Here is a 15,746-nt window from a genome sequence, read left to right as displayed (position 1 = left end):
ATAGATAGCTTATCACTGTCTTAGAACATGTTTCCAACACTCCAAGATTCCCTGAATTACTATTTCTTATTTTCTAAAATCTGTACCATTTTCTGAGTATCCTGGAACTTCAAACTTCTCTCTCAGACTCTCACTGTTTCACATTTATTGATAAAAGAGAATTGCCTGAATTGTGCCACATCAAATTTGTTAAGTACTTTTCTTAAATAACAACAAACACCACAATTAAATCACTTCTGTCAATGAAAGTCTCTGGTAAAATACTTAAAACATTTATTATAAGTTTGGTTATTAACTTGTTGAAAATAAACTAGTAATTCTGGAATGAAACACCACACAAAGTCACATTTGAAATGTGAACATTGTTAGGCTTCCCTGGGAAATATTCAGAAGAATGCCAAAACACCCCTCAGACACACATGTCTATATTTGTGACAGTAGGGCTGTCTAAAATACTCTAACTGGCTCGGCGCCTATAGCTCAACGGGCTAAGGCGCCAGCCACGTACACCTAAGGTGGCGGGTTCGAATCCCCAGCCCGGACCCACCAAAACAACAATGACAGCTGCAACCAAAAAAAAAATAGCCGGGCGTTGTGGCGGGCGCCTGTGGTCCCAGCTACTTGGGAGGCGGAGGCAGGAGACTCGCTTGAGCCCAGGAGTTGGAAGTTGCTGTGAGCTATAATGCCAGGGCACTCTACCCAGGGGGACAGCTTGAGGCTCTGTCTCAAAAAAAATAAATAAATAAATAAAATACTCTAACAAAAATAAGTAATGATCCCATTGGTTGAGAGCTATCTTTGTTGTTAATATGTTATATGGATCATATAATTTCATCTGTACATCAGCTCCAGGGTATAGGCAATACATTAACTCAACTAATCAACAATGTTATCTTTATAAAGTACTAACTATTGAGAGAAATCACAAATACAAGAAAGTTGGAGAAAGAAAAAAGAGAGAGAGAGAGGAAGGAAGAAAGGAAGGAAGAAAGGGAAATAATGAAACATGAAAACAATAAAATTATGGTAGAGAAATAAAACTTTAAATATGAAATAATCTGTAAAAATATGATGATATATTTAGTAACATACATAAAATATATAATTTTATAGGCAAACATCTATCACCGAGTTAGGTAAAGAAATAAAATCTATCAGATAAGAAATGATAATGACAGAAAACAAACATTACAGATGAAGTGAATAAGGAGCATGTACTTTGATTTGTGAGTTCTACCAAACTTCAAGCAAAGTAATAAAGAGCATTTCTTTCACAAATTTGTCTATCCCAGAAGAGAGGGAGGGATTTTGCCCGGGAGGGGTCATTTGGGAATATCTGAATACATTTTTGGATGCCGCATCTAGGGAGGGAATGTTACTGATATCCGATAGGCAGAGGCCAGAGGTCCTGCTATACATCCTGAAACGCTCCAGACAGGCCCTCATGGCAAAGAATTATCCAGCCCCAAATGTCTATAGTGCCAAGAATAAGAAATCCTACTCTAGAGCATATGAAAAGATGGAAGTTATTTATGTAATTACTTATGAAGGCAGATGCAAACAAAATTAACTTCTTAGCAAGTCAGATGCAACCTATGCTCTGAAAGAACATTGCATTTTAACACTGTCGACACTATTCAGATTAAGAAATCTATCAATAGTTTGAAGCTACTAATAGATTAGAGGAGGAAAAACACGATTGTCTCCAGAGATGATAAAAAATATTCAGAAAATTCAATGGAACTTTCTGATAAAATTCTTAATGTTTAGAAAGAAAAGAAAACTTTCCTAGTGAAAAGGAAATTCAGAGTAAATACGCTTACAGGTGACCTATTAAAAGCATTTGCATTAAAATCAGTGATGAGATATCATCTTTCCTGTCACACTACCGTTTAACATTTTTATGGAACAGTATCAGCAAATAAAAAAGTAAACAGAGAGAAATTATGTCACATTTAAAAAGAAATAAAAATGGTCTTAAGAGTTTAATTATTATTTCCTGAAAAATCAAGAAAAAGACTACGAATTCTTAAAAGGTAGTTTACAAAAATATCCAGATAAATAAATATCACAAATTACTAGATTGCTCTGTTCACAAAATTAACCACTAAGAAAATTTTATAAAAATAAAGCTTTATTTTTAATTTGTATATGTTCATGGTACAAATGCAGTTTTGCTATGTTGACGTATTGCATTATGGTGAAGTCAGGATCTTCAGCCCTGGAAGAAGACACATTGTACCCACCAATCAACCTCCCTTCATCCATTCCCCTCCCACCCTTACTGCTTTATTCCTTCCTGCAGATAAGAACCTTCATTGAATAGATGTGCATTCCCCTGTTAACTAAGGCATAGACTGAAAACATTATTAATCACAACATGAATTATTTTTAATGAATCAAGACAGAGGGATCCTAAGATATATACTATATATGTGAAAATATGTTTAGTATAATATCAAGAACAACAAATAAGGGTTCTTGTCCTTTAATATATCAAAATACAATACAAAACTATTCTCATTAATGAAGTGTAATATTACCAAGGCATAAAAATGTATATCCTGAAAATCAATAGTATTTTTCTTAAAACTATGACCACGGAAAATAAATATGGCAATGGTATCTTACATCACTTAAAAAAAAGAATTAATACTATGACAAATAAGGATGGGTCAATTTGCTAACAATTTTTAAAAACACAAAAAATTCTTATTTTATACATCCTCCATTAAGAGTAAAGATTTCCAGACCCCCCCAAAAAAGCTACAATAATATTAGAATACATAAAGGAAAATAAATACACTTTGATTCTTTTAAGGATGAAATTTAAGCCATTAAAATAAAATATTTACCTAGAACACTGTCTCAAACTCAAATGCAACTGACTGAAAAAGATAGATGTAAACAGAATTAGAAATACAGCATGTGGTACGTGCTGTAGCGGGCCAAGACCAAAGACGCTGATGAATCTAGTTAAATGATAGTACAAATAAAAGTATAAAAACTAAGATGGAAATAGAGATTTGAACATATTTTGGAAACAAGAATTAACAAGACAGGGCAAAACTGGGTACAAAGCTAGAAGAGGAATTGAAAAAATAAAAACAACCTGATTATAATTTTGAATGGGACAGTAGAGGAAATGAATGGTGTTAGTAGAGAAAAGGTTTCAAGCTCCCTCACCAGAAGGTAAGAAAATATCTCCCACAAACTCATCACTACCAATTTGGTAGTGAAGTAAGCATTAAAATACCTGGACTTTGATCTTGGCTATTCTATTGAATACATATTTATGATCAACTCAATACACAGCATCCATTCCATGGACTTTTTTTTAACTTTTCAATAAAATTGGTTGACTAGATTAGTGCTTGTACATCATGTCTGCACATTAGAATCATTTGGGAAACTAAAAATATATGAAGTGAAGATCTCAGCACAGATCAAATAAATCCAAATATCTGGGGATAGGGGGCTTATGTGGAATAGTAAGGATGAAGACAGAAGTCCTTGCTCCTCCATTGATAGAGGTATAACCTTGGTAACACATTCTCATCTATAGTTCCTCATGTGTAAACCAAGGACTTTAAAAATATCCATGATCTGCTTTTTTACGTTTGCTTCCATTTTGTCAAAATGCCAAGATGTATTTGAAGTACTTGTTGCCTAATATAAATGGTTACAATTAAGATACCTAGAAGGCAGCTCTGAAAATGAAGATCCTGTACTGAGGTTGAGTTAATGCCAAGTGACAAGACTCAAAATAGTTTTATATAAATCAGTCAAAAAGCTGAGTGAAGGAACAATAAAATTCACAATATACGTCACAGAGGGCCATACAGAATCACAAGTTATAGTTCAGCTCCATTTCCTTTATATACAGGTTTGATGTTTTCTTTTGGAAAAAAAATTGTATGCAAACATCTTGCTGGTATCTCACCAATTTCCACACCCTTCAGTTTGAGCCCGTTACGCTGAACCCCTTTCCCTAGGATTTCTATCCTTCTACCTCTGAGTCACAGTCTTTTGCCTCTGAGCACCTGACTCTCCACTTCCCATCCCTCCTTCTCTGTTCTACCTTTTGCCCTCCACTTTAGACCTCAACAGTCTCTGTCTTCTGGGCCGACCATTTCCTAACCTAGCATCTTACCTGGCTCAAAACAGAGAAAGAGAGGCCCTTTCTGCTTACTGCTTAGCCAAGTGTGTATGTGGGTGCCTCTTAGACCTGGTCTTCTATAAAGATCCCAGCATATAACCCAACCCTGCTGCCAAGACACCTTTGGGACTTAACCCTAAATGTGATGACTAGTATTTCCCAGGAGGCTCCTCACACTACACTGAACCAGATTCAAATAATATGTTTATATCTATGTTTTAATTATTTTGTTATAGTTATGATATTTTATTTTATAGCTATAATATTTTAAATGAATGCAAATTTCTTTTAATTTTCCTTCCTTAACTTTAGATTCTACTTTCTGCTGTGTTGAAAGCAGTTAATAAACACTATGGCTCTTCTCCTCTTCTTCCTCCTTTTTGACATATAGTTACCTCTAGAATAATGCTTCCTTCAATGACATATATATAAATTTAAATTCAGCCTTACAGCTATTAGGTTATTAAGCGTGAAATGTTTGATTTCCTTAATTACTAAGTTTGACAGTTGGAATCTCTGACATTTCATTTTGACACCTTCTTATTGTGAAGATAAATCCTCATTTTTTCAAATGCATGTTTTGGCTGTGATTATATTTTAAAAAGCTTTTTTAACGCAACTTTTGTGAAGCCAAAAGCCATAAGTCAAAATTCGTGCTATTTTTCAATATGAGTTCCATCATGAAACCAAGGCAGCACAAATAGCTTGAAGTGTTTGGGAGGGATGTGCTACTGAATGCACAGTACACTAATAATTTGAGAAGTTCCATTCTGGTGATTTTTTTTTTTTTTTTGAGATAGAGCCTCAAGCTGTCTCCTTGGATAGAGTGCTATAGCATCACAGCTCACAGCAAACTCTAACTCCTGGGCTTAAGCAATTCTCTTGCCTCAGCCTCCCAAGTAGCTGAGACTACAGGCACCCACCACAATGCCTGGTTGTTTTTTGGTTGCAGTTGTCATTGTTGTTTGGCAGGCCTGGGCTGGATTCGAACCCACCAGCTCTGGAGTATGTGGCTGGTGCCTTAGCCACTTGAGCTACAGTGCCGAGCCTAGTGATTGTAATTTTGAAAATGAGCCAGCCACGTGACCTGACAGCAGGGTGGATAATGAGCTGAAACACTATAGAGGAAGCAAATCCATCTCAGCTTACACATGGATTAGCAGCAAGGTTTGATCAGCAGCAAGGTTCGACATTACTATTCCAATAATAATGAACCACTGGAAACAAATGTGCAAGGTAAAGAAGCTGGATAGATGGGTTCCACATGAATTAAATGAGTATCAGTAGAGAAATCGTCTGGAAGTTTACCTTTCTTTGCTGTCATGACAGAAAGGCAAACCATTGCAATAGCATATTATTACATGTGATGAAGAATCGATTCTTTTTGATAATTGCAAGTATTTGGCACAATGGTGTGTGGAAACATAGTCCAAAACCCAATATCCATCAAAAAAAAGTTAACAGTGTCTGTGTGATGGTCCATTGCTGGATTATCCATTACAGCTTCGTGAAACCTGGTCCATCAATTACAGTGGATGTCTACTGCAGCCACTTGTACAAAATGATGAGGATGCTTGCGAGTAAGCAGCCGAGATTGGTCAACAGAGACAGACCAATCCTCTTGCAAGACAATGCTGCTGCACAAACAAGGCTGCTTAAACGAAGAGGCTGGATTTGGAAACTCTTTGCATCTGTTGTATTTACCAGGCCTTGTACCACTGACTACCGTTTCTTCCAGGCTTCTTGCAAGGAAAATCATTCAATGATCCACAAACTGTGGAAAATACCTTTCACGATTTCATTGCCACTCATTCTCCAGGCTTCTTCACTGCTGGTGTACACAAGCTACCATTAAGATGGTAAAACTGTGTCAATAACTTTGGCCCTTACCTTGATTAATTGTACTGCTTCTTGTTTAAGGTATAATAAACTAAACTCCTGATTTGAAAGCAGAGATTTCAGATTTAATGACCTAATATGATTTCACATATATGTTTAGATTTTTCAAACTTAAAAAGCAAGCAACATTTTGATTAAAATACAATTAAGTAAATATTCAACACAGAATACATAATATATGGTGTGATTAGAAAAAGAACAACACATCACCCCATGTCACCAAACACATCACTATAAGAGAAGGCACCATTCATTTGAAGACAAGTAATTTTTTTCTTTAATACTCATTCAGTTGCTAATAATTATGTCAAATTTCTGTCTAATTTATTTTGGAAAATTGTTTTTCCAGAAAAATCTTATATTTTCTTGGGAATTTAAATTATCTTTCATTTTGTCTGACAGCAGGATAAAGATAAGCTTTTTTCATTATCTCACTCATGACTTAAAGGAAGAGATAGACTACAATGTGGTGATGCTAGGGCACTTCAGTGCCCCACTTTCAGAAAGGGATAGGTCTTCCAGATGGATAATCAACAAGGAAACATATTTGCAGCTATAATGTACACATTCTTCTTAAGTGCATATGCAACATTCTTCAGGACAGACCACATGTTAGTCCACAAAACAAGACTTAAAGAATTTAAGAAGAACAAAATCATACGAAGTATCTTTTATAAAACTAGATATTAATTCTAGGAAGCCTCAGAAACTTTGTGAAAACAAAACAACATAATCCTAAAAAAATTTTTTTTTAATTAAAAAATGTCTTAAGACAAATGATAATGGAAGCACAGTTATGATAGGAACATTTAAAGCAATCAATGCATACATTAAAAAGATAGATCTCAATTTATAGATATCTGTTTATAAGAAAAATTAAATGCCTGAAAATTTTGGTAAGCATGCAGATATCCTCAGGATTTTGTTAAAATGAAAATTCTGATTCATTAGGATGGGATTAGAGTCCGACTTGTGAATTTTTGACATCCCTCCTGCTCTGAGGCTGCATTTTGAAGATTCTAAGATATTCTCCTTTTCCTGGGGAATGCTGGATTATTTCATTGTTGGAGTAGTTTTACATATTCCCCGTGAGTAATTTTAATTTGTAATTGGTTATCAATTGTTGAACTTTAGCATATGCCTATTTCATTTGGTAAAGTGCATACTCCAGGTTTTTTTTTTATTTCAGAAAAAAATGCACAGAAATGATGCATTTGCTATCTCCCTGCCTATCTAAAGCCTCTGCTTTTTTTTTGTTATATTTCATTAATAGATTGACTATATTCAGAATTACTATCCTTTAAACAATTTTCTCTAAACACTTTTAAGGCTTAGTTTAATATAGTGACTGAGACAACTGGCCCTTCTCGCTAGCTAGGGTCAGCAGTCTAACCCACTATTTTAGACTAAACCTTAGAAATGTCCAGAGAAAATTATGCAGACCATCATAACCCTTGGAACACAACCTGACATGAAAAAACTATGTATTTGAAACTCACCAGTTCACTGCTATGTGTATTATAGTAAAATAAATCTCACCCGGCTTTCTTCGTAGATCATCTTTCTCCACTGTTTTAAAGTTTTAGACTCTACTCTTTATTTGCTGTGAAATTTCACAACACTATTTCTATATACATTTTTCCATTCTTCATTCTTTTTTATTCTTGATAAGTAGAATTCTATTCGATAAATGTACCAATGAGATATGTATGTAGCACTTTTTCTAGGATGAGTTCACAAACTTAACACTCAGACCTTGTATGCTGGGTTTCGTATTTGGTGAGCTATATCTTCTGAAGTTTGGCTGTTTTGAACTTTGTTCAAATAATATCTTATTCTGTTTTTACATCTTTCTTTCTCAAATTTTCCTATGAAATCTCATCAAATATGAGATAGATAAAAATATTAAAGGGTTCTGAGAAAAAAATAAGGCAATATCAGCAAGACCCTATTTAAGGATAGAGAGAGAGAGGAAGCTCTGTGTATGCTTTAATTGTTTAGGTCAAGGGAGGAGGGCCTCACAGCCCCACAAAGTTTCAGAAATGACTATGGCCTTGGAATTTCTGTTGCCTCTTATAATAATCACCCACTATGAAGCTGGAGATCTTGGACTCCTGCCCATCTCGGTAAATACTAAGGCAATCAAACATCCTTCTCTCAAACCCGTACAACCTGTATGTACACACCCTACTGTATACACCCTGGTTTCTAACCTCACACTCTTAGGTATGTAGCTAGACATGTAGCCTCACAAAGCTTGTGCATTCTGGGAGCTTATACTCATGGCATAGTGGTATTATGCAATTATGAAATTATGCATACAAAAAGTAATTGATTATTTGTACTTTTCACTTGTATGCATGCTTTTACACACACATACTTACACTCACATGCAAACCCAGTCCCTGCCATACCTCTCAAATACACACATCAACTTACGTATCAATAAAACATCTTTTTGCACAAAATATCCCTTCAGTTATAAATATACATACTCTGACTAAAAAATTAAATAAATGCAGACAGATGAGCTCACATTTGCATAAACAACACACTCTCTTGTACAGGGTTCAAATCCCCTGACTTCCATTTATGTATGCAGTATAGAAAGAAAAGTCAGGGGTTAATGCTTCTAGCTTTAATCCCGAGTCTCCGAGGTAGCCAGGGTGCATAAGAGGCAGTGGGGCACAAGGGGAACTAATACTGTGGGAAAGGAAACTCTAGCAGTAGTCCTTTAAATAGGCCCTGATTTGAAGTTCCTGCCCAAGGCTGGATTTCAGGAGCTTGTTAGAATTGCTTATGCTTATGTCCTCCTTGGTCAAAGACAGAGAATAGCACAGGGTGAGTGATTCCCTGGACCTCAGTCACTATTTGCTTCCCAGGGCAGCTGGACTCACAGAGGCTGTGAGAAGCAGGGAGACCAGAGGATGCGCTGTGTAGAACGGCCTGACTCACTGGGAGCTACAGGTGCCGGGATCCATGGCAGGGGGCTTTGTTCTGAGATAGGCAGAAGACTCAGTGCTCCTACTGTGTCCTTCAGGAGACTATAGGAAGGTAGGAAGATGGCTCCATATACAGCACTCTGTGAAGGAGACTGGTCCTGACCTCAACCTTCTCTAGCTGGATTGCTGTATGGCTTAGTTTCAGATCCCCCAAAGAAAGTGAGAAAACAAAGTTTGAATTGCTCTAAGCTGCTCCTGAGCAAGATTTCAGTTGATCTCATCCTTTATTCTTACACTGGCTTGAGTTAGGTCATCAGTGGAGTGAACTATTTGCACATAACGGGAGAAGGAACTTGAGTCTGGCAGAGTCTGTGAGTAGTATCTCGGGATTCAAACCCATTTTACACATAACGTTTGAGCTCCACTCTGTGAAAGAAAAATCTACACGGTAGTTTCACAAGTTAAATTTTGTTTGGAGAAATAGTAAGTTCAAAGTGTGATCTCCTAGATACAGTATTTGAAAAGGCTCTGGCTTTATTTTAGCCTTTAGTATGTACTATGTTCAGAAGAATTCTAGCCTGTGAATAAAAGAAGAGAGCAAATCCTTTATGGTAGGAGATGAAGAAGTATTGTGGAAAAAGATAAATTGTGTGGTTAATCCTTTTCCAACCTTTTAAGGAATATACATCCCCACCCCTCATCCTAGCAGCTAGCAGATAACCTGTGCATTCCATTTTGAAAACATCACACATTGGACAAAAATGACTGAAGATTGGCTAACTCCCTGCCCAAGGCACATGGTATGTAGCATTAACTCAGCCTGTTTTAATTTTATAAATCTGTGTGGAAAAAAAGACAAAAATTCTTCTGACAATGAAGGTCCCACTTTCAAAGAGCCAGCAGAGGAAAGTGCAGAGAAAGAAATGTGATACCTGTCAAGGGTCTTCCCCGACCTGAGTCAGTGTTAGGTCCCAGGTCCTGTGCCTGTCAACTGTCCACCAAACAAAGGAAATCTGAACAGAAATTCAGAGCCAGCCGAATGGAATGCAAAAGGCTGAGAGGCATTACGTACTTAATGTGGAAGCCCTGACAGGAGGAGTCTGGAGTATGAATGGAGGAAAGAGAAAAACTAGATTTTGAAAGGACAGTATGAGTGGGTTAGCTGTAACGTGGCTGGGCATAGAGTTGTCAGCCCCTAAAGAGTATGCGGGACAGGAGAGTTCACCAGGAAGGCTCATGGGCAGAAGTCAATAAATGTGACAGCTCTGAAAATGTAGCACATTCCTAGAGATGCCAGGAGGGCACGCTAGAACCCGTCCTAGAGACCCCAGTCCAAGGAAGTGGCAGCGGTCAAGTTCAAAAGTAGATCTGCCTCTAATTCAGTATACCATTGTGCATGCCCTTTGTCAAATAAAGCACCATCTCGGCTTTACCCAAGCAGGGTGGGGGGCCCAATCATTCATTATCTAGCACAGGTGACTTGTGTACCACTGAGAGCACTGGCTGTGCAATCATGCACCCTGACATTTATTTATTTTGTGATCTTGGGGAAATCATGTAATTTTTCTGAATTCTCTTCATTATTAAAAAAAGATGCAGAGGGTTTTTTTTTTTTTTTTTTTTTGCAGTTTTTGGCTTGCGCTGGGTTTGAACCCACCACCTCCAGCATATGGGGCTAGCGCCCTACTCCTTTGAGCCACAGGTGCTGCCCAGATGCAGAGGTTTTGTATGACTTAGAAAATAATTGTAAAACATGTACTTTACTGCTATGTCTCAAAAATAACAATCTCTTCCACAATTAATCAGAGATCATTATATGCTCTGAGAAACTATATTTCTAGCCAGCACCTCTTCTAGTGCCTGCTATAGCATTGACAATGGTCTGAGCATGTTTTTTCAGATGCTCCTGAGCCTGGGGATTGTGCCCCACAAGTGAAGTGTCACATACAGAGGCAAGAGGCAGGTGGGGAGAAAGAGCCTCTCTGAAATCGAATATGTGAGACAGTTTGAGGAGACCAAACCAGGCAGAAGGGGACAAAGCGGGCCTCAGATGAAGTGTATTTCTGAATTTTCACCATCCTCTAAGTAGGAGTATTTGTTCTGGGTAAAATTACAGCTGTTATCTAGGTAGGATGGTCAAATTTCCCATTTGAAGAAAGATATAAGTAGAACCCCATTTCTCTCACACCATTGTAATTCTAAGGAAATTTAGAAAAAGCCTAGGCCTATTTGGCATCTTAAAGAAATCTTTTTCATGATCCCTTTGTTGTAGCCGAATGAAACATTGGTTGGTTTCCACAGGGGATTTGCTAAGAGGCATTTGAAAGGTTACTCTTCTTGCCCAAGTGTTCCTGTTATAAAGGAAATGAGAACTGTGGCTTTCAAACCTAGGCACAGGACAGGTTAAATAGTGAAAAGGTGTTGGGTAAAAACCAAGCAAGCTTTGTGACGTGCATTCTGAGGTAGGTAGTGTCAACAAAGGGATGAGAGGGTAGACTCAACCTAGGTAAGGCAGGAAGAGAGGACGCAGAGAAAGGCTGCTGTTTACACAGCATTCACTGGCCACAGGGCAACATCTGTTATGAGAAGTGGACATTACTGACTGGAGGGCATAAGGTCAAGGAGGGGTTAAGAGGAGTCTATCAGAACTTTTAGGATATCATTTATCATTTAATGAGTCTCTTGTCACAAATTAATGACATTCATTTGTTACCTTCTTCAACAATGTTTTATTAAACCTCTGCTCTCTACCAAGCACAGAGGTTCTAGGTATATTGTGAGCATTAAGTCTGACCTCATACAAAATTTATTATCTAGAACAGGAGTTGGCAAACTACAGCCTGCAGAGCAAATTCTGCTTACAGCCCATTTATATAAAAAAAGTTGTATTGCAATACAGCTACACTCACATACTTATTTATGGACTATAGCTGTTTTAACGATACATCTAAATTGACTAGTTGCAACAGAGAATACATGCAACAATTCTGCAAATTTTTATGCTCTGACTTTATGCTACCCCCTCATCTAGTAGGAACCTACACTAAGGATAATGCATTAAATTTCTGGTGTACAGTTTGTCAGTCAATCATCTACCAGCCCAAACCTAGAGACAATGCTAACTCAAAATCAATACATAAATAGCAATAGCCTGGTAAGCCCTACTGGCTACCTACCCCGAGAAATTGCCCAAGTCACTTAAAAGAAGGATAAACCAGACCTGTGGGAAACCTTGATTGAATCAGCTATCCGTTCTAGGATATGAATACATATGACAACACTTGCCATGATAGTTTTGTCTTTCTAATTTCAAGAAAAATATTCATTCTTAAAAATCAATTACACTTGCCACTAGTATGATCTAATTTATTTTGAATGATAATATGAATAATAATAAAAATTAATTTCATTTTGTGTTGCAGAATTTTATTTGTAGGTTGGTGCAAAAGTAACTGTGGTTTTGGACCATGAATTTTAAACCATTATAACTAGGCTCAAACACCCCTTTATTAATCAAAAAGGCACCATTGCAATCAACGTATTGTTGCCAATGAGAAATAAGTTGTTTCTTCCTGTAATGTAAAAATCCACACTTTGAGATTCCCATGAACTCTTGGAAAGCATTTTCTGCATCCTGCTGGTTGTGAAAGTGTTTTTCCTACAAAAAGTTGTCAACATGCTTGAAGAAGTGGTAGTTGCTTGGCAAGAGGCTGGAGGTGGGTAAGGCAAAACATCATAGGCCAATTCATTCAACTTTTAAACTGTTGATTGTGCAACTTGCAGTCACTTGTTTTCATAGAGAAGAACTGGGCACCTTCTTTTGACCAATGCCTGCGCAGGTGTTGCAGTTTTTGGTGCATCTCATCTATTTGCCAAGCATGCTTCTCAGATATGATGGTTTCCCCAGGATTCAAAAAGCTATAGAGGATCAGACCCCCCACAAACCAACAAACAGTGACCATAACCTTTTTGGGGTGCAAATTTAGCTTTGGGGAATGCTTTGGAGGTTCCTGTCAGTCCAATCACTGAGCGGGTCATCACTGTTTGTAATATGAAATCTACTTTTCGTCACATGTCACAATCCAATTGAAATGGCTTGTTATTGTTGTATAAATAAGAGAAGAAAATGAGGTGGCAACAGTGGCTCAGTGGGTAGGGCACCGGCCCCATATACCAAGGGTGGTGGGTTAGAACTTGGCCCCAGCCAAACTGCAACAACAACAACAACAAAAATAGTTGGGCATTGTGATGGGCACCTGTAGTCCCAGTTACTCGGGAGGCTGAGGCAAGGGAATCACGTAAGCCCAGGAGTTGGAGGATGCTGTGACCTATGATACCATGGCACATAGAGTGAGACTCTGACTCTAAAAAAAAAAAAAAAAAAGAGAGAGAGAGAGAAGAAAACACTTGAAAATGACCATTCCTCTGATTTTTGGCAAGCTCATGAGGCACCCACTTATAGAGCTTTTTTGCCTTTCCTGCTTCAAATGCCAAACAACTGTAGAATGCTCAATGTTGAGTTCTTCAGTTTCTCTTGTAGTTGCTCTCAACTGCTCTTTGTCAATTTCGGATGGCTGGCACTATGCTCCTCATCTTCAAGGTCCTAATCTAGTTGCAAAACTTCTTTAACCACCACTGCACAGTAGATAAGTTCATTAGCAGTTCCTGGGCCAAATATGTTGTTGAGGTTCTGAGTTGTCAGAATGGGTCTGCTGCTTTACGACCCAATTTAAATTCAAATAAGAAAGTCACTCAAATTTCCTTTTTGTTTAACATCATTTCCATAGTACAAATTACAAAATAAACAGCAAGTGATAAGTCATTAGCAAAAACCATAAAGTAATAAATGCACATTTAAATAATGTATAATATAACCAATTTAAGAATATATTCCAATATCAAATGGCAAATTTCTTTTTTTTTGAGACCGAGCCTCAAGCTGTCCCCCTGGGTAGAGTGCCATGGCATCACAGCTCATAGCAACCTCCAACTCCCAGGCTCAAGTGAGTCTCCTGCCTCAGCCTCCCAAGTAGCTGGGACTACAGGCGCCCACCACAACGCCCAGCCATTTTTTAGTTGCAGCCATCATTGTTGTTTGGCGGGCCCGAGCTGGGGATTCGAACCCACCACCTTAGGTGTATGTGGCTGGTGCCTTAGCCGCTTGAGCCACAGGCGCCAAGCCTCAAATGGCAAATTTCAACACTGCAAACACCACAATTACTTCGCACCAACTTAAATATTAAAACAGTTGAAGTTATCCCAGTTTATCTTTAAACCCAATTGTCCTATTACCTAATTGCCCCACTTAAAAGACTTAGTAATTAACTATTTTCTCATTTAAAAGACTTATAAATAATGGTACTTGCTTTGATTGTTGTCACCTGCAGAGAGTGGATTACCTTCCCAATGGAGAACACATTAGTCACCCTATGGCGTTGCCTTCAGGGAACAGCTCTTCTCATCCTGTGTCCTTCATCCTGCTTGGAATCCCAGGACTGGAGACTATCCAATTCTGGATTGCCTTTCCATTCTGTGCCACGTACATTGTGGCTGTGCTTGGGAATATCACTCTCCTTCACATAATCCGAATTGACCACACCCTGCACGAGCCCATGTACCTCTTTCTGGCTATGCTGGCCATCACTGATCTGGTCCTCTCCTCCTCCACCCAGCCTAAGATGTTGGCCATATTCTGGCTCCACGCCCATGAGATTGAATATCATGCCTGCCTCATCCAGGTGTTCTTCATCCACACCTTTTCTTCAGTGGAGTCTGGGGTGCTCATGGCAATGGCCTTGGACCGCTACGTGGCTATCTGCTTCCCACTCCAGCACTCTAGCATCCTGACCCCATCAGTAGTGATCAAACTGGGGGCCATTGTGCTAATGAGAGGGATTCTCTGGGTGAGCCCCTTTTGCTTCATGGTTTCCAGGATGCCCTTTTGCCCTAGCCGGGTCATTCCCCAGTCGTACTGTGAGCATATGGCTGTGCTAAAGTTGGTGTGTGCTGATACTAGAGTCAGTCGTGGGTACGGGCTCTTTGTGGCCTTCTCTGTAGTTGGCTTTGACGTGATTGTCATCAGTGTGTCATATGTGATGATTCTGAGAGCTGTGCTGAGGTTGCCCTCAGGTGAAGCTCGCCTCAAGGCTTTTGGCACGTGTGCCTCTCATATCTGTGTTATCTTGGCTTTCTATATCCCAGCCCTTTTTTCCTTTCTCACCCACCGTTTTGGCCATCATGTGCCCCACATGGTGCACATCTTGTTTGCTAATCTCTACCTCCTGGTGCCTCCCATGCTCAACCCCATCATCTATGGGGGTAGAACCAAACAGATCAGGGACAGAATAGTTCAAGGATATTGTGGAAAAGACCTCTGATACAAGTGTCACAACATCACTATCAGTGCTATTGTCCCACTAGTCTGGGATGTAAATGAAACAAGTTTGACAAACCTTTACATTGTCACCACAAAACCAACTTTGTAAGCCCCAGAGGTCAACAACCCTCCAAAAGCAAGAGGAATAATTTTCAGAAAAATATTTCTTCACACAATGTGATGCATAATACTCTGACAAATGTTTCTCCTCACAATGGATACTAGCAACTTAGTTGACCTATGTACTTCATCAGAAGTAGATAAATAAATAAATAAATAAATAAATAAATATTTTCACTTCTTAGATTAGTAAATATGTTTAAAGAATGCCATCTACAGAAAATTAGGATTAAAAATATTATTTTTACAC

General features: G+C 38.3%; 1 protein-coding gene across 1 annotated transcript; it reads left to right on the top strand.

The window, feature by feature from the left end:
• The first annotated feature begins 14,423 nt into the window (after positions 1-14,423).
• Positions 14,424-15,377, top strand: LOC100960722 (olfactory receptor 52R1-like). Its single transcript, XM_003781389.2, has one exon. It carries the CDS (start codon positions 14,430-14,432, stop codon positions 15,375-15,377), a length of 948 nt encoding a protein of 315 aa, XP_003781437.1. The 5' UTR covers positions 14,424-14,429.
• Positions 15,378-15,746: the final 369 nt, after the last annotated feature.

Source organism: Otolemur garnettii, unplaced genomic scaffold, assembly GCF_000181295.1.
Source record: "Otolemur garnettii isolate 467f Iridium unplaced genomic scaffold, OtoGar3 scaffold00001, whole genome shotgun sequence".
Classification (NCBI taxonomy): domain Eukaryota; kingdom Metazoa; phylum Chordata; class Mammalia; order Primates; family Galagidae; genus Otolemur; species Otolemur garnettii.
The sequence above is the reverse complement of the archived record's forward strand: the minus strand, read 5'-3'. Positions and strand labels throughout refer to the sequence as shown.

Excerpts from the sequence above, each read along its gene's own strand:
- LOC100960722 (XM_003781389.2), top strand. The coding sequence starts at position 14,430 with ATGGCGTTGCCTTCAGGGAACAGCTCTTCTCATCCTGTGTCCTTCATC.